At 53.2% G+C, this 27,292-nt stretch overlaps 1 protein-coding gene across 1 annotated transcript; it reads right to left on the reverse strand.

Annotated features, from left to right (window-relative positions):
- Positions 1-28: 28 nt before the first annotated feature.
- Positions 29-24,732, reverse strand: LOC138801676 (ras-related protein Rab-35-like). Its single transcript, XM_069984737.1, has 6 exons — positions 23,575-24,732; positions 23,390-23,440; positions 18,704-18,827; positions 18,142-18,266; positions 6,471-6,595; positions 29-319 (listed from the first exon to the last, which is right to left on the reverse strand). Exons 1-6 carry the CDS (start codon positions 23,627-23,629, stop codon positions 194-196), a joined length of 606 nt encoding a protein of 201 aa, XP_069840838.1. The 5' UTR covers positions 23,630-24,732; the 3' UTR covers positions 29-193.
- Between the last annotated feature and the right edge of the window lie 2,560 nt (positions 24,733-27,292).

Raw genomic sequence — 27,292 nt, forward strand, 5'->3', positions numbered from 1 at the left:
CCCCCCACACTACAACCCCCATCCTCTGTCATCCTCCATGATGTCATTGTTACATAATCTGTGGCCCCACCCCCATGGACCTGGCCCCTCCCCTTTCATGGTCTGCCATGTGTGGCCCAAACCAAGAACACCCATCATCCTCCCCCAGTGCAGTCCATTTCCAGTTGCTCCAGGTAGAGCCCCCTAGTGGCGCTCAGCAGCATCGCTTGACGTGAGGTTTCTTCTTGGTCTTGGTGATGGTCACCACCTCGGTGGGCCGCAGTCGGGCCTGGCTCTCCTTCTTCGTCCTCAGAACCAGGCGGGTGACCGCCAGGAACATCTGCAGACAACAGGACAAGTGATGAGAGCGCCGACAATGCTGGGGCAGAGCATACCCACAGGGAGAAACGGTACCCCCCATACCACGGGGTGAAAGATCACCTCCCCCATACCCACGGGGAAAAACCGAACCCCCCAAACACACAGGGAGAAACGGTACCCCCCCCCCCATACCAACGGGGAGAAAGGGTACCACCCCATACCCACAGGGAGAAACTGTACCCCCCAGACCCATGGGGAGAAACGGTACCCCCCCCCCCCCATACCAACAGGTGCCCCCCATACCCACGCGGAGAACGGACCCCCCCATACCCACAGGGAGAAACAGTACCCCCCCATACCCACAGGGAGAAAGGGTACCCCCCCCCCCATACCCACAGGGAGAAAGGGTACCCCCCCCCATACCCACAGGGAGAAAGGGTACCCCCCCATACCCATGGGGAGAGAGGGCACCCCCCCCCCCATACTCACGGGGAGAGACAGGGCCCCCCCCATACCCACAGGTGCCCCTCATACCCACGGGGAGAAACGGTACCCCCCCCCCCCCATACCCACGGGGAGAGACAGGGCCCCCCCAATACCCACGGGCAGGGACAGGGCCCCCCCCCCCATACCCACGGGGGGATACTTCTGTTATCAGTCACATATGATGTAATATCTGCAGGATATAAGATATACCAGTACGGGAGCGATATAAGGCTGGTATCAGTCACATATGATGTAATATCTGCAGGATATAAGATATACCAGTACGGGAGCGATATAAGGCTAGTATCAGTCACATATAATGTAATATCTGCAGGATATAAGATATACCAGTACGGGAGCGATATAAGGCTGGTATCAGTCACATATGATGTAATATCTGCAGGATAAACCAGTACGGGAGCGATATATAAGGCTGGTATCAGTCACATATGATGTAATATCTGCAGGATATAAGATATACCAGTACGGGAGCGATATATAAGGCTGGTATCAGTCACATATGATGTAATATCTGCAGGATATACCAGTACGGGAGCGATATATAAGGCTGGTATCAGTCACATATGATGTAATATCTGCAGGATATAAGATATACCAGTACGGGAGCGATATATAAGGCTGGTATCAGTCACATATGATGTAATATCTGCAGGATATAAGATATACCAGTACGGGAGCGATATAAGGCTGGTATCAGTCACATATGATGTAATATCTGCATGATATAGGATATACCAGTACGGGAGCGATATATAAGGCTGGTATCAGTCACATATAATGTAATGTCTGCAGGATATAAGATATACCAGTACGGGAGCGATATAAGGCTGGTATCAGTCACATATGATGTAATATCTGCAGGATATAAGATATACCAGTACGGGAGCGATATATAAGGCTGGTATGTCACATATAATGTAATATCTGCAGGATATAGGATATACCAGTACTGGAGCAATATATAAGGCTGGTATCAGTCACATATGATGTAATATCTGCAGGATATAAGATATACCAGTACGGGAGCGATATAAGGCTGGTATCAGTCACATATGATGTAATATCTGCATGATATAGGATATACCAGTACGGGAGAGATATAAGGCTGGTATCAGTCACATATAATGTAATATCTGCAGGATATAAGATATACCAGTACGGGAGCGATATAAGGCTGGTATCAGTCACATATGATGTAATATCTGCAGGATATACCAGTACGGGAGCGATATATAAGGCTAGTATCAGTCACATATGATGTAATATCTGCAGGATATACCAGTACGGGAGCGATATATAAGGCTGGTATCAGTCACATATGATGTAATATCTGCAGGATATAAGATATACCAGTACGGGAGCGATATAAGGCTGGTATCAGTCACATATGATGTAATATCTGCAGGATATAAGATATACCAGTACGGGAGCGATATACAAGGCTGGTATCAGTCACATATGATGTAATATCTGCAGGATATACCAGTACGGGAGCGATATATAAGGCTGGTATCAGTCACATATAATGTAATATCTGCAGGATATAAGATATACCAGTACGGGAGCGATATATAAGGCTGGTATCAGTCACATATGATGTAATATCTGCAGGATATACCAGTACGGGAGCGATATATAAGGCTGGTATCAGTCACATATGATGTAATATCTGCAGGATATACCAGTACGGGAGCGATATATAAGGCTGGTATCAGTCACATATGATGTAATATCTGCAGGATATACCAGTACAGAAGCGATATATAAGGCTGGTATCAGTCACATATAATGTAATATCTGCAGGATATAAGATATACCAGTACGGGAGCGATATAAGGCTGGTATCAGTCACATATGATGTAATATCTGCAGGATATACCAGTACAGAAGCGATATATAAGGCTGGTATCAGTCACATATAATGTAATATCTGCAGGATATAAGATATACCAGTACGGGAGCGATATATAAGGCTGGTATCAGTCACATATGATGTAATATCTGCAGGATATAAGATATACCAGTACGGGAGCGATATATAAGGCTGGTATCAGTCACATATGATGTAATATCTGCAGGATATAAGATATACCAGTACGGGAGCGATATAAGGCTGGTATCAGTCACATATGATGTAATATCTGCAGGATATACCAGTACGGGAGCGATATATAAGGCTGGTATCAGTCACATATAATGTAATATCTGCAGGATATAAGATATACCAGTACGGGAGCGATATATAAGGCTGGTATCAGTCACATATGATGTAATATCTGCAGGATATAAGATATACCAGTACAGAAGCGATATATAAGGCTGGTATCAGTCACATATAATGTAATATCTGCAGGATATAAGATATACCAGTACGGGAGCGATATATAAGGCTGGTATCAGTCACATATGATGTAATATCTGCAGGATATAAGATATACCAGTACGGGAGCGATATATAAGGCTGGTATCAGTCACATATGATGTAATATCTGCAGGATATAAGATATACCAGTACAGAAGCGATATATAAGGCTGGTATCAGTCACATATGATGTAATATCTGCAGGATATAAGATATACCAGTACGGGAGCTATATAAGAGGCGGTCAAAGAAATCTCCGCTCTGTAGATATGTGATGTTGGGGGGGTGCACACATCCCTCATTGTCCGGTCAGGGGCCGCAGTGAATGGCTCCTGTGTCCAGCCCCTCCTCCGCACACATTACTCCCCGGACAGTTCTGTTCTCTCATTGTGAGGCGGCAATCAGCATCTTGGGGGTTATATAAGGAGGGGCCCCCAATAATAGAGGAAGGGGGAGATAGCCACAACAAAGAATCACAGCTCCCGCAACAACCAATCACAGCCCAGCTTTCATGTCACCTGAGCAATAATAGAAAATAAAAGCAGAACAGCGATGGTCGCTAAGGGGGAACAGCAATGGTCGCTAAGGGGGAACAGCAATGGTCGCTAAGGGGGAACAGCAATGGTCGCTAAGGGGGAACAGCAATGGTCGCTAAGGGGGAACAGCAATGGTCGCTAAGGGGGAACAGCAATGGTCGCTAAGGGGGAACAGCAATGGTCGCTAAGGGGGAACAGCAATGGTCGCTAAGGGGGAACAGCAATGGTCGCTAAGGGGGAACAGCAATGGTCGCTAAGGGGGAACAGCAATGGTCGCTAAGGGGGAACAGCAATGGTCGCTAAGGGGGAACAGCAATGGTCGCTAAGGAGGAACAGCAATGGTCGCTAAGGGGGAACAGCAATGGTCGCTAAGGGGGAACAGCAATGGTCGCTAAGGGGGAACAGCAATGGTCGCTAAGGGGGAACAGCAATGGTAGCTACGGGCAACAAAAAGAATCTTGCCATAAAGACAAATTTCCACCAAGTCGGGATTGTCTATTTAGCCTGGAAGACATTGGAGCAAACAATACACAAGGGGACCGCCAACCAGGCCCTGTCCCCCTCTACACACACACACACACACACACACACAAGGGGCCCGCCAACCAGGCCCTGTCCCCCTCTACACACACAAGGGGCCCGCCAACCAGGCCCTGTCCCCCTCTACACACACAAGGGGCCCGCCAACCAGGCCCTGTCCCCCTCTACACACACAAGGGGCCCGCCAACCAGGCCCTGTCCCCCTCTACACACACACACACACAAGGGGCCAGCCAACCAGGCCCTGTCCCCCTCTACACACACACACACACAAGGGGCCCGCCAACCAGGCCCTGTCCCCCTCTACACACACAAGGGGGCCGCCAACCAGGCCCTGTCCCTCTCTACACACACAAGGGGGCCGCCAACCAGGCCCTGTCCCCCTCTACACACACACACAAGGGGCCAGCCAACCAGGCCCTGTCCCCCTCTACACACACACACAAGGGGCCCGCCAACCAGGCCCTGTCCCCCTCTACACACACACACACAAGGGGCCCGCCAACCAGGCCCTGTCCCCCTCTACACACACAAGGGGGCCGCCAACCAGGCCCTGTCCCCCTCTACACACACAAGGGGGCCGCCAACCAGGCCCTGTCCCCCTCTACACACACAAGGGGGCCGCCAACCAGGCCCTGTCCCCCTCTACACACACACACACACACACACACAAGGGGGCCGCCAACCAGGCCCTGTCCCCCTCTACACACACACACACACACACACACAAGGGGCCCGCCAACCAGGCCCTGTCCCTCTCTACACACACACACAAGGGGCCAGCCAACCAGGCCCTGTCCCCCTCTACACACACACACACACACACACACACACACAAGGGGCCCGCCAACCAGGCCCTGTCCCTCTCTACACACACAAGGGGGCCGCCAACCAGGCCCTGTCCCCCTCTACACACACACACAAGGGGCCCGCCAACCAGGCCCTGTCCCCCTCTACACACACACACACAAGGGGCCCGCCAACCAGGCCCTGTCCCCCTCTACACACACAAGGGGGCCGCCAACCAGGCCCTGTCCCTCTCTACACACACAAGGGGCCCGCCAACCAGGCCCTGTCCCCCTCTACACACACACGGGGCCCGCCAACAACACCCCATTCCCCCCACGAGGGGCCTGCCAACGGGACCCTGCCCCCCTCCACACACAGACAAACATGGGGCACACCAACCAGACCCTGCCCCCCCCACCACACACACACACGGGGCCCGCTAACAAGACATAGACTCCCCACAAACACAAGGAAGCCGCTAACAAGACCCTCTCCCCCATACACACACACACAAGGGGCCCGCCAACCAGACCCCTCCCCTTACACCCGGGGCCCGCCAACCAGACCACGCCCCCTACACCCGGGGCCCGCCAACCAGACCACGCCCCCTACACCCGGGGCCCGCCAACCAGACCACGCCCCCTACACCCGGGGCCCGCCAACCAGACCACGCCCCCTACACCCGGGGCCCGCCAACCAGACCACGCCCCCTACACCCGGGGCCCACCAACCAGACGAGGCCCCCTACACCCGGGGCCCGCCAACGAGACCACGCCCCCTACACCCGGGGCCCACCAACCAGACGAGGCCCCCTACACCCGGGGCCCGCCAACCAGACCACGCCCCCTACACCCGGGGCCCACCAACCAGACGAGGCCCCCTACACCCGGGGCCCGCCAACGAGACCACGCCCCCTACACCCGGGGCCCGCCAACCAGACCACGCCCCCTACACCCGGGGCCCGCCAACCAGACCACGCCCCCTACACCCGGGGCCCGCCAACCAGACCACGCCCCCTACACCCGGGGCCCGCCAACCAGACCACGCCCCCTACACCCGGGGCCCGCCAACCAGACCACGCCCCCTACACCCGGGGCCCGCCAAGAATCTTGCCATTAAGACAAATTTCCACCAAGTCGGGATTGTCTATTTAGCCTGGAAGACATTGGAGCAAACAATACACAAGGGGCCTGACAACCAGGCCCTGTCCCCCTCTACACACACACACACACACACACCCGGGGCCCGCCAACCAGACCATGCCCCCCACACCCGGGGCCCGCCAACCAGACCACGCCCCCCACACCCGGGGCCCGCCAACCAGACCACGCCCCCTACACCCGGGGCCCGCCAAGCAGTTAAGAGGCCTGAACCCCAGTATGTAAGCCGCACCTCACAGCAATGGAGACCCCAGCAGACGCAGACACTCCACTTACCTCCTCCACGTTGCGGTTCTCCTTTGCGCTCGTCTCAAACAATCGCACCCCCATCTGGTCACCGAACCTTTTGGCGTCTGCAGTTTCTACACGTTTTCTGGCCGGATCATCATCTTTATTACCCACTATACATGATAGATATACATTATATACAGGTGTGTACAGCATGGAGGGGGGGCAGTGTACTGTACAGCAGATAATACAGGTGTATACAGCATGGAGGGGAGCAGTGTACTGTACAGCAGATAATACAGGTGTATACAGCATAGAGGAGGGGCAGTGTACTGTACAGCAGATAATACAGGTGTATACAGCATGGAGGAGGGCAGTGTACTGTACAGCAGATAATACAGGTGTATACAGCATGGAGGGGGGGCAGTGCACTGTACAGCAGATAATACAGGTGTATACAGCATGGAGGGGCAGTGTACTGTACAGCAGATAATACAGGTGTATACAGCATGGAGGGGGGGGCAGTGTACTGTACAGCAGATAATACAGGTGTATACAGCATGGAGGAGGGGCAGTGTACTGTACAGCAGATAATACAGGTGTATACAGCATGGAGGGGGGGCAGTGTACTGTACAGCAGATAATACAGGTGTATACAGCATGGAGGGGAGCAGTGTACTGTACAGCAGATAATACAGGTGTATACAGCATGGAGGAGGAGCAGTGTACTGTACAGATAATACAGGTGTATACAGCATGGAGGGGGGGGCAGTGTACTGTACAGATAATACAGGTGTATACAGCATGGAGGGGGGGGCAGTGTACTGTACAGATAATACAGGTGTATACAGCATGGAGGGGGCAGTGTACTGTACAGCAGATAATACAGGTGTATACAGCATGGAGGGGGGGCAGTGTACTGTACAGCAGATAATACAGGTGTATACAGCATGGAGGAGCAGTGTACTGTACAGCAGATAATACAGGTGTATACAGCATGGAGGGGAGCAGTGTACTGTACAGCAGATAATACAGGTGTATACAGCATGGAGGAGGGGCAGTGTACTGTACAGCAGATAATACAGGTGTATACAGCATGGAGGGGGGGCAGTGTACTGTACAGCAGATAATACAGGTGTATACAGCATGGAGGAGCAGTGTACTGTACAGCAGATAATACAGGTGTATACAGCATGGAGGAGCAGTGTACTGTACAGCAGATAATACAGGTGTATACAGCATCGAGGGGGGCAGTGTACTGTACAGCAGATAATACAGGTGTATACAGCATGGAGGAGGGGCAGTGTACTGTACAGCAGATAATACAGGTGTATACAGCATGGAGGGGGCAGTGTACTGTACAGCAGATAATACAGGTGTATACAGCATGGAGGGGGGGGCAGTGTACTGTACAGCAGATAATACAGGTGTATACAGCATGGAGGGGGGGGGCAGTGTACTGTACAGCAGATAATACAGGTGTATACAGCATGGAGGAGGGGCAGTGTACTGTACAGCAGATAATACAGGTGTATACAGCATGGAGGGGGGGCAGTGTACTGTACAGAAGATAATACAGGTGTATACAGCATGGAGGGGGGGCAGTATACTGTACAGCAGATAATACAGGTGTATACAGCATGGAGGGGGGGGCAGTGTACTGTACAGCAGATAATACAGGTGTATACAGCATGGAGGGGGGCAGTGTACTGTACAGCAGATAATACAGGTGTATACAGCATGGAGGGGGGCAGTGTACTGTACAGCAGATAATACAGGTGTATACAGCATGGAGGAGGGGCAGTGTACTGTACAGCAGATAATACAGGTGTATACAGCATGGAGGGGCAGTGTACTGTACAGCAGATAATACAGGTGTATACAGCATGGAGGAGCAGTGTACTGTACAGCAGATAATACAGGTGTATACAGCATGGAGGGGGGGCAGTGTACTGTACAGCAGATAATACAGGTGTATACAGCATGGAGGGGCAGTGTACTGTACAGCAGATAATACAGGTGTATACAGCATGGAGGAGCAGTGTACTGTACAGCAGATAATACAGGTGTATACAGCATGGAGGGGCAGTGTACTGTACAGCAGATAATACAGGTGTATACAGCATGGAGGAGCAGTGTACTGTACAGCAGATAATACAGGTGTATACAGCATGGAGGGGAGCAGTGTACTGTACAGCAGATAATACAGGTGTATACAGCATGGAGGAGGGCAGTGTACTGTACAGCAGATAATACAGGTGTATACAGCATGGAGGAGGGCAGTGTACTGTACAGCAGATAATACAGGTGTATACAGCATGGAGGGGGGGCAGTGCACTGTACAGCAGATAATACAGGTGTATACAGCATGGAGGGGGGGCAGTGTACTGTACAGCAGATAATACAGGTGTATACAGCATGGAGGAGGGCAGTGTACTGTACAGCAGATAATACAGGTGTATACAGCATGGAGGGGGGGCAGTGCACTGTACAGCAGATAATACAGGTGTATACAGCATGGAGGAGGAGCAGTGTACTGTACAGCAGATAATACAGGTGTATACAGCATGGAGGAGGAGCAGTGTACTGTACAGCAGATAATACAGGTGTATACAGCATGGAGGGGCAGTGTACTGTACAGCAGATAATACAGGTGTATACAGCATGGAGGGGCAGTGTACTGTACAGCAGATAATACAGGTGTATACAGCATGGAGGGGCAGTGTACTGTACAGCAGATAATACAGGTGTATACAGCATGGAGGGGGGGGCAGTGTACTGTACAGCAGATAATACAGGTGTATACAGCATGGAGGGGGGGCAGTGTACTGTACAGCAGATAATACAGGTGTATACAGCATGGAGGAGGGGGGGGGCAGTGTACTGTACAGCAGATAATACAGGTGTATACAGCATGGAGGGGGGGCAGTGTAATGTACAGCAGATAATACAGGTGTATACAGCATGGAGGGGGCAGTGTACTGTACAGCAGATAATACAGGTGTATACAGCATGGAGGGGGGGCAGTGTACTGTACAGCAGGTAATACAGGTGTATACAGCATGGAGGGGAGCAGTGTACTGTACAGCAGGTAATACAGGTGTATACAGCATGGAGGAGGAGCAGTGTACTGTACAGATAATACAGGTGTATACAGCATGGAGCAGTGTACTGTACAGCAGATAATACAGGTGTATACAGCATGGAGGGGCAGTGTACTGTACAGCAGATAATACAGGTGTATACAGCATGGATGAGCAGTGTACTGTACAGCAGATAATACAGGTGTATACAGCATGGAGGGAGCAGTGTATTGTACAGCAGATAATACAGGTGTATACAGCATGGAGGGGGGGCAGTGTACTGTACAGCAGATAATACAGGTGTATACAGCATGGAGGAGCAGTGTACTGTACAGCAGATAATACAGGTGTATACAGCATGGAGGGGGGGGCAGCGTACTGTACAGCAGATAATACAGGTGTATACAGCATGGAGGGGGGGGCAGTGTACTGTACAGCAGATAATACAGGTGTATACAGCATGGAGGAGGGGCAGTGTACTGTACAGCAGATAATACAGGTGTATACAGCATGGAGGGGGGGCAGTGTACTGTACAGCAGATAATACAGGTGTATACAGCATGGAGGGGCAGTGTACTGTACAGCAGATAATACAGGTGTATACAGCATGGAGGGGCAGTGTACTGTACAGCAGATAATACAGGTGTATACAGCATGGAGGGGGGCAGTGTACTGTACAGCAGATAATACAGGTGTATACAGCATGGAGGGGGAGCAGTGTACTGTACAGCAGATAATACAGGTGTATACAGCATGGAGGAGGAGCAGTGTACTGTACAGCAGATAATACAGGTGTATACAGCATGGAGGGGGGGGCAGTGTACTGTACAGCAGATAATACAGGTGTATACAGCATGGGGGGGCAGTGTACTGTACAGCAGATAATACAGGTGTATACAGCATGGAGGGGGGCAGTGTACTGTACAGCAGATAATACAGGTGTATACAGCATGGAGGGGGGGGCAGTGTACTGTACAGCAGATAATACAGGTGTATACAGCATGGAGGGGCAGTGTACTGTACAGCAGATAATACAGGTGTATACAGCATGGAGGGGGGCAGTGTACTGTACAGCAGATAATACAGGTGTATACAGCATGGAGGAGCAGTGTACTGTACAGCAGATAATACAGGTGTATACAGCATGGAGGGGGGGGGCAGTGTACTGTACAGCAGATAATACAGGTGTATACAGCATGGAGGGGCAGTGTACTGTACAGCAGATAATACAGGTGTATACAGCATGGAGGGAGGGGCAGTGTACTGTACAGCAGATAATACAGGTGTATACAGCATGGAGGGGGGCAGTGTACTGTACAGCAGATAATACAGGTGTATACAGCATGGAGGGGGCAGTGTACTGTACAGCAGATAATACAGGTGTATACAGCATGGAGGAGCAGTGTACTGTACAGCAGATAATACAGGTGTATACAGCATGGAGGGGGCAGTGTACTGTACAGCAGATAATACAGGTGTATACAGCATGGAGGGGCAGTGTACTGTACAGCAGATAATACAGGTGTATACAGCATTGAGGGGGGCAGTGTACTGTACAGCAGATAATACAGGTGTATACAGCATGGAGGGGGAGCAGTGTACTGTACAGCAGATAATACAGGTGTATACAGCATGGAGGAGGGGGGCAGTATACTGTACAGCAGATAATACAGGTGTATACAGCATGGAGGGGGGGCAGTGTACTGTACAGCAGATAATACAGGTGTATACAGCATGGAGGGGGGGCAGTGTACTGTACAGCAGATAATACAGGTGTATACAGCATGGAGGAGGGGGCAGTGTACTGTACAGCAGATAATACAGGTGTATACAGCATGGGGGGGGCAGTGTACTGTACAGCAGATAATACAGGTGTATACAGCATGGAGGGGGGGCAGTGTACTGTACAGCAGATAATACAGGTGTATACAGCATGGAGGGGCAGTGTACTGTACAGCAGATAATACAGGTATATACAGCATGGAGGAGGAGCAGTGTACTGTACAGCAGATAATACAGGTGTATACAGCATGGAGGGGGCAGTGTACTGTACAGCAGATAATACAGGTGTATACAGCATGGGGGGAGGGGCAGTGTACTGTACAGCAGATAATACAGGTGTATACAGCATGGAGGGGGGGCAGTGTACTGTACAGCAGATAATACAGGTGTATACAGCATGGAGCAGTGTACTGTACAGCAGATAATACAGGTGTATACAGCATGGAGGGGAGCAGTGTACTGTACAGCAGATAATACAGGTGTATACAGCATGGAGGGGGGGCAGTGTACTGTACAGCAGATAATACAGGTGTATACAGCATGGAGGGGGGGCAGTGTACTGTACAGCAGATAATACAGGTGTATACAGCATGGAGGGGGGGCAGTGTACTGTACAGCACATAATACAGGTGTATACAGCATGGAGGGGGGGCAGTGTACTGTACAGCAGATAATACAGGTGTATACAGCATGGAGGGGGGGCAGTGTACTGTACAGCAGATAATACAGGTGTATACAGCATGGAGGAGGGAGCAGTGTACTGTACAGCAGATAATACAGGTGTATACAGCATGGAGGGGGGGCAGTGTACTGTACAGCACATAATACAGGTGTATACAGCATGGAGGGGGGGCAGTGTACTGTACAGCACATAATACAGGTGTATACAGCATGGAGGGGCAGTGTACTGTACAGCAGATAATACAGGTGTATACAGCATGGAGGAGGGCAGTGTACTGTACAGCAGATAATACAGGTGTATACAGCATGGAGGGGGGGAGCAGTGTACTGTACAGCAGATAATACAGGTGTATACAGCATGGAGGAGGGGGGCAGTGTACTGTACAGCAGATAATACAGGTGTATACAGCATGGAGGAGGAGGAGCAGTGTACTGTACAGCAGATAATACAGGTGTATACAACATGGAGGGGGGGCAGTGTACTGTACAGCAGATAATACAGGTGTATACAGCATGGAGGAGGGGGGGGCAGTGTACTGTACAGCAGATAATACAGGTGTATACAGCATGGAGGAGGGGCAGTGTACTGTACAGCAGATAATACAGGTGTATACAGCATGGAGGGGGGCAGTGTACTGTACAGCAGATAATACAGGTGTATACAGCATGGAGGAGGGGCAGTGTACTGTACAGCAGATAATACAGGTGTATACAGCATGGAGGAGGGGCAGTGTACTGTACAGCAGATAATACAGGTGTATACAGCATGGAGGGGGGGCAGTGTACTGTACAGCAGATAATACAGGTGTATACAGCATGGAGGAGGGGCAGTGTACTGTACAGCAGATAATACAGGTGTATACAGCATGGAGGGGCAGTGTACTGTACAGCAGATAATACAGGTGTATACAGCATGGAGGGGGGGGCAGTGTACTGTACAGCAGATAATACAGGTGTATACAGCATGGAGGGGGGGCAGTGTACTGTACAGCAGATAATACAGGTGTATACAGCATGGAGGAGGGGGGGGCAGTGTACTGTACAGCAGATAATACAGGTGTATACAGCATGGAGGGGGGGCAGTGTAATGTACAGCAGATAATACAGGTGTATACAGCATGGAGGGGGGGCAGTGCACTGTACAGCAGATAATACAGGTGTATACAGCATGGAGGGGGCAGTGTACTGTACAGCAGATAATACAGGTGTATACAGCATGGAGGGGGGGCAGTGTACTGTACAGCAGGTAATACAGGTGTATACAGCATGGAGGAGGAGCAGTGTACTGTACAGATAATACAGGTGTATACAGCATGGAGCAGTGTACTGTACAGCAGATAATACAGGTGTATACAGCATGGAGGGGCAGTGTACTGTACAGCAGATAATACAGGTGTATACAGCATGGATGAGCAGTGTACTGTACAGCAGATAATACAGGTGTATACAGCATGGAGGAGGAGCAGTGTACTGTACAGCAGATAATACAGGTGTATACAGCATGGAGGAGCAGTATACTGTACAGCAGATAATACAGGTGTATACAGCATGGAGGAGGGGCAGTGTACTGTACAGCAGATAATACAGGTGTATACAGCATGGAGGAGGGGCAGTGTACTGTACAGCAGATAATACAGGTGTATACAGCATGGAGGAGGGGCAGTGTACTGTACAGCAGATAATACAGGTGTATACAGCATGGAGGGGGGGCAGTGTACTGTACAGCAGATAATACAGGTGTATACAGCATGGAGGGGGCAGTGTACTGTACAGCAGATAATACAGGTGTATACAGCATGGAGGGGAGCAGTGTACTGTACAGCAGATAATACAGGTGTATACAGCATGGGGGGGCAGTGTACTGTACAGCAGATAATACAGGTGTATACAGCATGGAGGGGGGCAGTGTACTGTACAGCAGATAATACAGGTGTATACAGCATGGAGGGGAGAGGGGCAGTGTAATGTACAGCAGATAATACAGGTGTATACAGCATGGAGGAGGAGCAGTGTACTGTACAGCAGATAATACAGGTGTATACAGCATGGAGGAGCAGTGTACTGTACAGCAGATAATACAGGTGTATACAGCATGGAGGGGGGCAGTGTACTGTACAGCAGATAATACAGGTGTATACAGCATGGAGGGGCAGTGTACTGTACAGCAGATAATACAGGTGTATACAGCATGGAGGGAGGGGCAGTGTACTGTACAGCAGATAATACAGGTGTATACAGCATGGAGGGGGGCAGTGTACTGTACAGCAGATAATACAGGTGTATACAGCATGGAGGGGGCAGTGTACTGTACAGCAGATAATACAGGTGTATACAGCATGGAGGAGCAGTGTACTGTACAGCAGATAATACAGGTGTATACAGCATGGAGGGGGGGGGCAGTGTACTGTACAGCAGATAATACAGGTGTATACAGCATGGAGGGGCAGTGTACTGTACAGCAGATAATACAGGTGTATACAGCATGGAGGGAGGGGCAGTGTACTGTACAGCAGATAATACAGGTGTATACAGCATGGAGGGGGGCAGTGTACTGTACAGCAGATAATACAGGTGTATACAGCATGGAGGGGGCAGTGTACTGTACAGCAGATAATACAGGTGTATACAGCATGGAGGAGCAGTGTACTGTCCAGCAGATAATACAGGTGTATACAGCATGGAGGGGGGGGGCAGTGTACTGTACAGCAGATAATACAGGTGTATACAGCATGGAGGGGCAGTGTACTGTACAGCAGATAATACAGGTGTATACAGCATGGAGGGAGGGGCAGTGTACTGTACAGCAGATAATACAGGTGTATACAGCATGGAGGGGGGGGCAGTGTACTGTACAGCAGATAATACAGGTGTATACAGCATGGAGGAGCAGTGTACTGTACAGCAGATAATACAGGTGTATACAGCATGGAGGGGGCAGTGTACTGTACAGCAGATAATACAGGTGTATACAGCATGGAGGGGCAGTGTACTGTACAGCAGATAATACAGGTGTATACAGCATTGAGGGGGGCAGTGTACTGTACAGCAGATAATACAGGTGTATACAGCATGGAGGGGGAGCAGTGTACTGTACAGCAGATAATACAGGTGTATACAGCATGGAGGAGGGGGGCAGTATACTGTACAGCAGATAATACAGGTGTATACAGCATGGAGGGGCAGTGTACTGTACAGCAGATAATACAGGTGTATACAGCATGGAGGAGGGCAGTGTAATGTACAGCAGATAATACAGGTGTATACAGCATGGAGGAGGAGCAGTGTACTGTACAGCAGATAATACAGGTGTATACAGCATGGAGGGGGGCAGTGTACTGTACAGCAGATAATACAGGTGTATACAGCATGGAGGAGCAGTGTACTGTACAGCAGATAATACAGGTGTATACAGCATGGAGGGGGGGGGGCAGTGTACTGTACAGCAGATAATACAGGTGTATACAGCATGGAGGGGGGGCAGTGTACTGTACAGCAGATAATACAGGTGTATACAGCATGGAGGGGGGGGCAGTGTACTGTACAGCAGATAATACAGGTGTATACAGCATGGAGGAGGGGAGCAGTGTACTGTACAGCAGATAATACAGGTGTATACAGCATGGAGGGGGCAGTGTACTGTACAGCAGATAATACAGGTGTATACAGCATGGAGGAGGAGCAGTGTACTGTACAGCAGATAATACAGGTGTATACAGCATGGAGGGGCAGTGTACTGTACAGCAGATAATACAGGTGTATACAGCATGGAGGGGGGGCAGTGTACTGTACAGCAGATAATACAGGTGTATACAGCATGGAGGGGGGGCAGTGTACTGTACAGCAGATAATACAGGTGTATACAGCATGGAGGGGGGGGCAGTGTACTGTACAGCAGATAATACAGGTGTATACAGCATGGAGGGGCAGTGTACTGTACAGCAGATAATACAGGTGTATACAGCATGGGGGGGGGGGGGGCAGTGTACTGTACAGCAGATAATACAGGTGTATACAGCATGGAGGGGGGGCAGTGTACTGTACAGCACATAATACAGGTGTATACAGCATGGAGGGGGGGCAGTGTACTGTACAGCACATAATACAGGTGTATACAGCATGGAGGGGGGGCAGTGTACTGTACAGCACATAATACAGGTGTATACAGCATGGAGGGGGGGCAGTGTACTGTACAGCAGATAATACAGGTGTATACAGCATGGAGGGGGGCAGTGTACTGTACAGCAGATAATACAGGTGTATACAGCATGGAGGAGCAGTGTACTGTACAGCAGATAATACAGGTGTATACAGCATGGAGGGGAGCAGTGTACTGTACAGCAGATAATACAGGTGTATACAGCATGGAGGAGGGCAGTGTACTGTACAGCAGATAATACAGGTGTATACAGCATGGAGGGGGGGCAGTGTACTGTACAGCAGATAATACAGGTGTATACAGCATGGAGGGGAGCAGTGTACTGTACAGCAGATAATACAGGTGTATACAGCATGGAGGGGGGAGGAGCAGTGTACTGTACAGCAGATAATACAGGTGTATACAGCATGGAGGGGGGGCAGTGTACTGTACAGCAGATAATACAGGTGTATACAGCATGGAGGGAGGGCAGTGTACTGTACAGCAGATAATACAGGTGTATACAGCATGGAGGGGGGCAGTGTACTGTACAGCAGATAATACAGGTGTATACAGCATGGAGGAGCAGTGTACTGTACAGCAGATAATACAGGTGTATACAGCATGGAGGAGCAGTGTACTGTACAGCAGATAATACAGGTGTATACAGCATGGAGGGGGGGGCAGTGTACTGTACAGCAGGTAATACAGGTGTATACAGCATGGAGGAGGGGCAGTGTACTGTAAAGCAGGTAATACAGGTGTATACAGCATGGAGGGGAGCAGTGTACTGTACAGCAGATAATACAGGTGTATACAGCATGGAGGAGCAGTGTACTGTACAGCAGATAATACAGGTGTATACAGCATGGAGGGGGCAGTGTACTGTACAGCAGATAATACAGGTGTATACAGCATGGAGGGGGGGCAGTGTACTGTACAGCAGATAATACAGGTGTATACAGCATGGAGGAGGAGCAGTGTACTGTACAGATAATACAGGTGTATACAGCATGGAGGGGGCAGTGTACTGTACAGCAGATAATACAGGTGTATACAGCATGGAGGGGGGGCAGTGTACTGTACAGCAGATAATACAGGTGTATACAGCATGGAGGGGGGGGCAGTGTACTGTACAGCAGATAATACAGGTGTATACAGCATGGAGGGGGGGCAGTGTACTGTACAGCAGATAATACAGGTGTATACAGCATGGAGGGGGCAGTGTACTGTACAGCAGATAATACAGGTGTATACAGCATGGAGGGGGGCAGTGTACTGTACAGCAGATAATACAGGTGTATACAGCATGGAGGGGGGCAGTGTACTGTACAGCAGATAATACAGGTGTATACAGCATGGAGGGGGGGCAGTGTACTGTACAGCAGATAATACAGGTGTATACAGCATGGAGGGGGGGCAGTGTACTGTACAGCAGATAATACAGGTGTATACAGCATGGAGGGGGTGCAGTGTACTGTACAGCAGATAATACAGGTGTATACAGCATGGAGGGGGGGGCAGTGTACTGTACAGCAGATAATACAGGTGTATACAGCATGGAGGGGGTGCAGTGTACTGTACAGCAGATAATACAGGTGTATACAGCATGGAGGGGGGGGCAGTGTACTGTACAGCAGATAATACAGGTGTATACAGCATGGAGGGGGGCAGTGTACTGTACAGCAGATAATACAGGTGTATACAGCATGGAGGGGGGCAGTGTACTGTACAGCAGATAATACAGGTGTATACAGCATGGAGGAGCAGTGTACTGTACAGCAGATAATACAGGTGTATACAGCATGGAGGGGGGGGCAGTGTACTGTACAGCAGATAATACAGGTGTATACAGCATGGAGGGGAGCAGTGTACTGTACAGCAGGTAATACAGGTGTATACAGCATGGAGGGGGGGGGGCAGTGTACTGTACAGCAGATAATACAGGTGTATACAGCATGGAGGGGAGCAGTGTACTGTACAGCAGGTAATACAGGTGTATACAGCATGGAGGGGGCAGTGTATACAGAGGACTGACCGAGCACTGTGCACACTGAGTCGCAGTTCTGTGTTATTTCGTGCAGCCATCGCTTCACATTTACAAAGGATTCTGGGTTGGTGACATCATAGACCACGATCACCCCGTGTGTATTCCGGTAATAGCTGAACGGGAGAGGAAACAGACTGGAGATTATAAGAGGTCACCATCAGGTATCTGTGTGTTCAACCCCTACCCTACCCCCACGATCCCCAACCCCCCCCACACACACACACAGGTCACCATCAGGTATCTGTGTGTTCCCCACGGCTACTGCCACGGCCGCGACCCCCTCCCCCCCCCCACAGGTCACCATCAAGTATATTTCTGCGCCCCCCCCCTACTTCCACCCCCACACCCCCCTTACAGGTCACCATCAGGTATCTGTGTGTGCCCCACCCCTACTGCCACCCCCACAACCCCCCAACCCTCCCCCTCCTCAACCACCTAGAGGTCACCATCAGGTATCTGTCTGCTCGGAGCACTCCATTCCTTGTGTGACCCCCATGACGGGCCTTCCCTTACTCAACCACCTTGAGGTCATCTCCAGGACGTTGCTTACGTTGATGTAATGGTCCGAAACCTCTCCTGACCGGCCGTGTCCCAGATCTGCAGTTTGACTCGTTCTCCATCCAGAACAAGAGTCCGGATCTTAAAGTCCACTCCAATAGTGGTTATGTAGCTTCCTGCAAGACCCCCAAGAAAGACCCTCATGGTAACCAGAATAATACAGAGGACAGGTGACTGGGGAAGGTACAAGGGAAGGGAGGGAGGACAGAGGACACGGCGAGGGAGAGAGGGAAGGGAGGGAGGACAGAGGACACGGCGAGGGAGAGAGGGAAGGGAGGGAGGACAGAGGACACGGCGAGGGAGAGAGGGAAGGGAGGGAGGACAGAGGACACGGTGAGGGAGAGAGGGAAGGGAGGACAGAGGACACGGCGAGGGAGAGAGGGAAGGGAGGGAGGACAGAGGACACGGTGAGGGAGAGAGGGAAGGGAGGGAGGACAGAGGACAGGGCGAGGGAGAGAGGGAAGGGAGGGAGGACAGAGGACAGGGCGAGGGAGAGAGGAAAGGGAGGGAGGACAGAGCGAGGGAGAGAGGGAAGGGAGGGAGGACAGAGGACACGGCGAGGGAGAGAGGGAAGGGAGGGAGGACAGAGGACACGGCGAGGGAGAGAGGGAAGGGAGGGAGGACAGAGGACACGGTGAGGGAGAGAGGGAAGGGAGGGAGGACAGAGGACAGAGGACAGGGCGAGGGAGAGAGGGAAGGGAGGGAGGACAGAGGACAGGGCGAGGGAGAGAGGAAAGGGAGGGAGGACAGGGCGAGGGAGAGAGGGAAGGGAGGGAGGACAGAGGACAGGGCGAGGGAGAGAGGAAAGGGAGGGAGGACAGAGCGAGGGAGAGAGGGAAGGGAGGGAGGACAGAGGACATGGCGAGGTAGAGAGGGAAGGGAGGGAGGAGAGAGGACACGGCGAGGGAGAGAGGGAAGGGAGGGAGGACAGAGGACACGGCGAGGGAGAGAGGGAAGGGAGGGAGGACAGAGGACACGGCGAGGTAGAGAGGGAAGGGAGGGAGGACAGAGGACACGGCGAGGTAGAGAGGGAAGGGAGGGAGGACAGAGGACACGGCGAGGGAGAGAGGGAAGGGAGGACAGAGGACAGAGGACAGGGGACAGGGCGAGGGAGAGAGGGAAGGGAGGACAGAGGACAGGGCGAGGGAGAGAGGGAAGGGAGGACAGAGGACACGGCGAGGTAGAGAGGGAAGGGAGGGAGGACAGAGGACACGGCGAGGTAGAGAGGGAAGGGAGGACAGAGGACACGGCGAGGGAGAGAGGGAAGGGAGGGAGGACAGAGGACACGGCGAGGGAGAGAGGGAAGGGAGGAGAGAGGACACGGCGAGGGAGAGAGGGAAGGAAGGAGAGAGGACACGGCGAGGGAAGGGAGGGAGGGAGGACAGAGGACAGGGCGAGGTAGAGAGGGAAGGGAGGGAGGACAGAGGACACGGCGAGGGAGAGAGGGAAGGGAGGGAGGACAGGGCGAGGGAGAGAGGGAAGGGAGGACAGAGGACACGGCGAGGGAAGGGAGGGAGGGAGGACAGAGGACAGGGCGAGGTAGAGAGGGAAGGGAGGGAGGACAGAGGACACGGCGAGGGAGAGAGGGAAGGGAGGGAGGACAGAGGACACGGCGAGGGAGAGAGGGAAGGGAGGGAGGACAGGGCGAGGGAGAGAGGGAAGGGAGGACAGAGGACACGGCGAGGGAAGGGAGGGAGGGAGGACAGAGGACAGGGCGAGGTAGAGAGGGAAGGTAGGGAGGACAGAGGACACGGCGAGGGAGAGAGGGAAGGGAGGGAGGACAGGGCGAGGGAGAGAGGGAAGGGAGGACAGAGGACACGGCGAGGTAGAGAGGGAAGGGACGGAGGACAGAGCAAGGGAGAGAGGGAAGGGAGGAGAGAGGACACGGCGAGGGAGAGAGGGAAGGGAGGGAGGACAGAGGACACGGCGAGGGAGAGAGGGAAGGGAGGAGAGAGGACACGGCGAGGTAGAGAGGGAAGGGAGGACACAGCGAGGGAGAGAGGGAAGGGAGGGAGGACAGAGCGAGGGAGAGAGGGAAGGGAGGAGAGAGGACACGGCGAGGGAGAGAGGGAAGGGAGGACAGAGGACACGGCGAGGGAGAGAGGGAAGGGAGGAGAGAGGACACGGCGAGGGAGAGAGGGAAGGGAGGGAGGACAGAGGACAGAGGACACGGCGAGGTAGAGAGGGAAGGGAGGACACAGCGAGGGAGAGAGGGAAGGGAGGAGAGAGGACACGGCGAGGGAGAGAGGGAAGGGAGGAGAGAGGACACGGCGAGGGAGAGAGGGAAGGGAGGGAGGACAGAGGACATGGCGAGGGAGAGAGGGAAGGGAGGACAGAGGACAGAGGACACGGCGAGGTAGAGAGGGAAGGGAGGACAGAGGACACAGCGAGGGAGAGAGGGAAGGGAGGACAGAGGACACGGCGAGGGAGAGAGGGAAGGGGAGGGAGGACATAGGACACGGCGAGGGAGAGAGGGAAGGGATGAGAGAGGACACGGCGAGGGAGAGAGGGAAGGGAGGGAGGACAGAGGACACGGCGAGGGAGAGAGGGAAGGGAGGACAGAGGACACGGCGAGGTAGAGAGGGAAGGGAGGACAGAGGACAGAGGACACGGCGAGGGAGAGAGGGAAGGGAGGACAGAGGACACAGCGAGGGAGAGAGGGAAGGGAGGGAGGACAGAGGACACGGCGAGGGAGAGAGGGAAGGGAGGGAGGACAGAGGACACGGCGAGGGAGAGAGGGAAGGGAGGAGAGAGGACACGGCGAGGGAGAAAGGGAAGGGAGGACAGAGGACACGGCGAGGGAGAGAGGGAAGGGAGGGAGGACAGAGGACACGGCGAGGGAGAGAGGGAAGGGAGGACAGAGGACAGAGGACACGGCGAGGGAGAAAGGGAAGGGAGGACAGAGGACAGAGGACACGGCGAGGGAGAGAGGGAAGGGAGGACACGGCGAAGGAGAGAGGGAAGGGAGGAGAGAGAGAAGGGAGAAGAGGCTGAGACGGGGGGTGGGGGTAGAGAGAGAAGAGAGAAAAGTGGAGAGAGAGACACACACACACAAGGGATAGAGGACAGGAAAACAAGACAGCACATTGAGGCAAGGATTAGACTCAGGAAAGGGAAAGGCCAAGCAGGCAGGGACAGAAAGCAGCAGGCAGAGGGGGGGGAGAGGGGTCAAGCAGCAGAGATGGCGGGGGGGGGGGGGGGTGCGGCAGTAGACAGAGATGGCGGGGGGGGGCGGCAGCAGGCAGAGATGGCGGGGGGGGGGCGGCAGCAGACAGAGATGGCGGGGGGGGGGGTGCGGCAGTAGACAGAGATGGCGGGGGGGGTGCGGCAGTAGACAGAGATGGCGGGGGGGGTGGCAGCAGGCAGAGATGGCGGGGGGGGGGAAGCAGCAGACAGAGATGGCGGGGGGGTGCGGCAGTAGACAGAGATGGCGGGGGGGGGGTGCGGCAGTAGACAGAGATGGCGGGGGGGGTGCGGCAGTAGACAGAGATGGCGGGGGGGGGAAGCAGCAGACAGATGGCGGGGGGGGGGGCGGCAGTAGGCAGAGATGGCAGGGGGTGGGTGCGGCAGTAGACAGAGATGGCGGGGGGGGGGGGGCGGCAGTAGGCAGAGATGGCAGGGGGGGGGGTGCGGCAGTAGACAGAGATGGCGGGGGGGGGGGTGCGGCAGTAGACAGAGATGGCGGGGGGGGGTGCAGCAGCAGGCAGAGATGGCAGGGGGGGGGGGGGTGCGGCAGTAGACAGAGATGGCGGGGGGGGGTGCGGCAGTAGACAGAGATGGCGAAGGGGGGGTGGTGCAGCAGCAGGCAGAGATGGCAGGGGGGGGGGGGGCCGCAGCAGGCAGAGATGGCAGGGGGTGGGTGCGGCAGTAGACAGATGGCGGGGGGGGGTGCGGCAGTAGACAGAGATGGCGGGGGGGGGGGTGCAGCAGCAGGCAGAGATGTCAGGGGGGGGGGGCGGCAGCAGGCAGAGATGGCAGGGGGGGGGGCGGCAGCAGGCAGAGATGGCAGGGGGTGGGTGCGGCAGTAGACAGAGATGGCGGGGGGGGTGGTGCAGCAGCAGGCAGAGATGGCAGGGGGGGGGGGCGGCAGCAGGCAGAGATGGCAGGGGGGGGGGGGCGGCAGCAGCAGAGATGGCAGGGGGGGGGGGGCGGCAGCAGGCAGAGATGGCAGGGGGTGGGTGCGGCAGTAGACAGAGATGGCGGGGGGGGGGGTGCGGCAGTAGACAGAGGTGGCGGGGGGGGGTGCAGCAGCAGGCAGAGATGGCAGGGGGGGGGGCGGCAGCAGGCAGAGATGGCAGGGGGGGGGGGGGCGGCAGCAGGCAGAGATGGCAGGGGGTGGGTGCGGCAGTAGACAGATGGCGGGGGGGGGGTGCGGCAGTAGACAGAGATGGCGGGGGGGGTGGTGCAGCAGCAGGCAGAGATGGCAGGGGGGGGGGGCGGCAGCAGGCAGAGATGGCAGGGGGGGGGGCGGCAGCAGGCAGAGATGGCAGGGGGGGGGGTGGGCGGCAGCAGGCAGAGATGGCAGGGGGTGGGTGCGGCAGTAGACAGAGATGGCAGGGGGTGGGTGCGGCAGTAGACAGAGATGGCGGGGGGGGGGGTGCGGCAGCAGGCAGAGATGGCAGGGGGGGTGGGGCGGCAGCAGGCAGAGACGGATGCTCCTTAGGGGACAGTCACTTACCAGAGAAGGAGTTATCGGAGAACCTCAGGAGGAGGCTACTCTTCCCAACACCTGGAAGAGACCACAACCAAACTTACTGAAGAGTCCTGGGTCGTTCTGGCAGACAGTCAGCACATACACGACCTCTGCGGGTTGGGTTTTGTTTGCCCCCTATATAAATGGCGCAGGTCACACCCCGCACTCACCCGAGTCTCCGATCAGCAGCAGCTTGAATAAATGATCATAATCCTTGGCGGCCATTGTACTGACCCCACGGCTCTTCTGCGTCTGGTCCAATCCACTTCTGGGGTCACGTTATCCTGACTGTCACTCTGGGGACACTGTCTGTTGTCAGTCTCTGCCTCACTCCCTGGATGTCTCTTCCCCTCCTCTGTCTCACAGACTTCTTTCCTCCCTCAAGTATAAATACACTTTACTGGTAAAACAAAATCCATTTCTGCACCGTCTCATAAGCTGTCAGTCTCTTTGTTGTCTCCTGTGTCTGTAGGCCGTCTCTGGGGCTCTCTTCCCGAAAAGCTGTCTGATCTGCTCTGTCTCTTCGGCTCTCTTTTTCCAAGCAGGCTGTCTCTGATGCGCTCCCTCTCTTTTCCCCGGCAGGCTGTCTCTGAGGCGCTCTCTTTCTCTTCCCCGGCAGGCTGTCTCTGAGGCGCTCTCTTCCCCGGCAGGCTGTCTCTGAGGCGCTCTCTTCCCCGGCAGGCTGTCTCTGAAGCGCTCTGTTCCCCGGCAGGCTGTCTCTGAGGCGCTCTCTTCCCCGGCAGGCTGTCTCTGAGGCGCTCTCTTCCCCGGCAGGCTGTCTCTGAGGCGCTCTCTTCCCCGGCAGGCTGTCTCTGAGGCGCTCTCTTCCCCGGCAGGCTGTCTCTGAGGCGCTCTCTTCCCCGGCAGGCTGTCTCTGAGGCGCTCTCTTCTACGGCAGACTGTCTCTGAGGCGCTCTCTTCCCCGGCAGGCTGTCTCTGAGGCGCTCTCTTCCACAGCTTGCTGTCTCTAATGCGCTCTCTTCCCCAGCAGGCTGTCTCTAATGCGCTCTCTTCCCCAGCAGGCTGTCTCTGAGGCGCTCTCTTCCCCAGCAGGCTGTCTCTGAGGCGCTCTCTTCTCCAGCAGGCTGTCTCTGAGGCGCTCTCTTCCCCAGCAGGCTGTCTCTGAGGCGCTCTCTTCCCCAGCAGGCTGTCTCTGAGGCGCTCTCTTCCCCAGCAGGCTGTCTCTGAGGCGCTCTCTTCCCCAGCAGGCTGTCTCTGAGGCACTCTCTTCCCCGGCAGGCTGTCTCTGAGGCGCTCTCTTCCCCAGCAAGCTGTCTCGTCCTCTCGCCTCTGTTTTCGCTGAAGGGAAGGAAATCCCAGCTTTTCCTGTACATGGAGAGAAAACATTCAGACGTCCCTCAGAGCTGCGCTCCACCTGACCACTCGGCACATATGTGGAGAGCCCAATATGGGGGGGCACTCCCCCGACCACCATCCCCCGAACCCCAATCCTCCTCGCCCCATCAATACCTATATCACCTAATACATATCATCTATATACAGGTAGAGTAGGGGGGTGACGTCTCATCTATATACAGGTGTATACAGATAAAGGAGGGGGTGACATATCTATATACAGGTGTATACAGATAGAGGAGGGGGCAACATATCCTCTATATACAGATAAAGGAGGGGGGGGGGTGACGTATCATGTATATACAGGTGTATACAGATAGAGGGGAGGGTGACGTATCATCTATATACAGGTAGAGTAGGGGGGTGACGTCTCATCTATATACAGGTGTATACAGATAAAGGAGGGGGTGACATATCTATATACAGGTGTATACAGATAGAGGAGGGGGCAACATATCCTCTATATACAGGTAGAGTAGGGGGGTGACGTCTCATCTATATACAGGTGTATACAGATAAAGGAGGGGGGGGGGTGACGTATCATGTATATACAGGTGTATACAGATAGAGGGGAGGGTGACGTATCATCTATATACAGGTAGAGTAGGGGGGTGACGTCTCATCTATATACAGGTGTATACAGATAGAGGAGGGGGGTGACGTATCATGTATATACAGGTGTATACAGATAGAGGAGGGGGGGGTGACGTATGTATATACAGGTGTATACAGATAGAGGAGGGGGGTGACGTCTCATCTATATACAGGTGTATACAGATAAAGGAGGGGGTGACATATCTATATACAGGTGTATACAGATAGAGGAGGGGGGTGACGTATCATGTATATACAGGTGTATACAGATAGAGGAGGGGGGTGACGTATCATGTATATACAGGTGTATACAGATAGAGGAGGGGGCAACATATCCTCTATATACAGATTGAGGAGGGGGGTGACGTATCATCTATATACAGGTGTATACAGATAGAGGAGGGGGGGTGACATATCATCTATATACAGGTGTATACAGATAGAGGAGGGGGGGTGACGTATCATCTATATACAGGTGTATACAGATAGAGGAGGGGGGTGACGTATGTATATACAGGTGTATACAGATAGAGGAGGGGGGGTGACGTATCATCTATATACAGGTGTATACAGGTAGAGGAGGGGGGTGACGTATCATGTATATACAGGTGTATACAGATAGAGGAGGGGGGGTGACATATCATCTATATACAGGTGTATACAGATAGAGGAGGGGGGTGACGTATCATCTATATACAGGTGTATACAGGTAGAGGAGGGGGTGACATATCATCTATATACAGGTGTATACAGATAGAGGAGGGGGGTGACGTATCATCTATATACAGGTGTATACAGGTAGAGGAGAGGGGGTGACGTATCATCTATATACAGGTGTATACAGATAGAGGAGGGGGGGTGACGTATCATCTATATACAGGTGTATACAGATAGAGGAGGGAGGGTGACGTATCATCTATATACAGGTGTATACAGATAGAGGAGGGGGGTGACGTATCATGTATATACAGGTGTATACAGATAGAGGAGGGGGGTGACGTATCATCTATATACAGGTGTATACAGGTAGAGGAGGGGGGGGTGACGTATGTATATACAGGTGTATACAGATAGAGGAGGGGGGGTGACGTATCATCTATATACAGGTGTATACAGGTAGAGGAGAGGGGGTGACGTATCATCTATATACAGGTGTATACAGATAGAGGAGGGGGGGGTGACGTATGTATATACAGGTGTATACAGATAGAGGAGGGGGGGGTGACGTATGTATATACAGGTGTATACAGGTAAAGGAGGGGGGGTGACGTATGTATATACAGGTGTATACAGATAGAGGAGGTCAGTGTGTTTGTATTTGTGTGTATATACACACACACAGGAGGTCAGCATGAAGTCAGAGGAGGAGGTATATATATACTACACCCTGGGCTGTCTCATCTATATACTACACCCCGGGCTGTCTCATCTATATACTACACCCTGGGCTGTCTCATCTATATACTACACCCCGGGCTGTCTCCTCTATATACTACACCCCGGGCTGTCTCATCTATATACTACACCCTGGGCTGTCTCTCCTCTATATACTACACCCTGGGCTGTCTCTCATCTATATACTACACCCTGGGCTGTCTCTCATCTATATACTACACCCTGGGCTGTCTCATCTATATACTACACCCCGGGCTGTCTCATCTATATACTACACCCCAGGCTGTCTCTCCTCTATATACTACACCCCAGGCTGTCTCTCCTCTATATACTACACCCCAGGCTGTCTCTCCTCTATATACTACACCCCGGGCTGTCTCTCCTCTATATACTACACCCCGGGCTGTCTCTCCTCTATATACTACACCCCGGGCTGTCTCTCCTCTATATACTACACCCCTGGGCTGTCCATGCTATATCCTACACCCTGGGCTGTCTCATCTATATCCTACACCCTGGGCTGTCTCATCTATAATCCTACAC

This window comes from Dendropsophus ebraccatus, chromosome 9, assembly GCF_027789765.1.
Source record: "Dendropsophus ebraccatus isolate aDenEbr1 chromosome 9, aDenEbr1.pat, whole genome shotgun sequence".
NCBI lineage: Eukaryota > Metazoa > Chordata > Amphibia > Anura > Hylidae > Dendropsophus > Dendropsophus ebraccatus.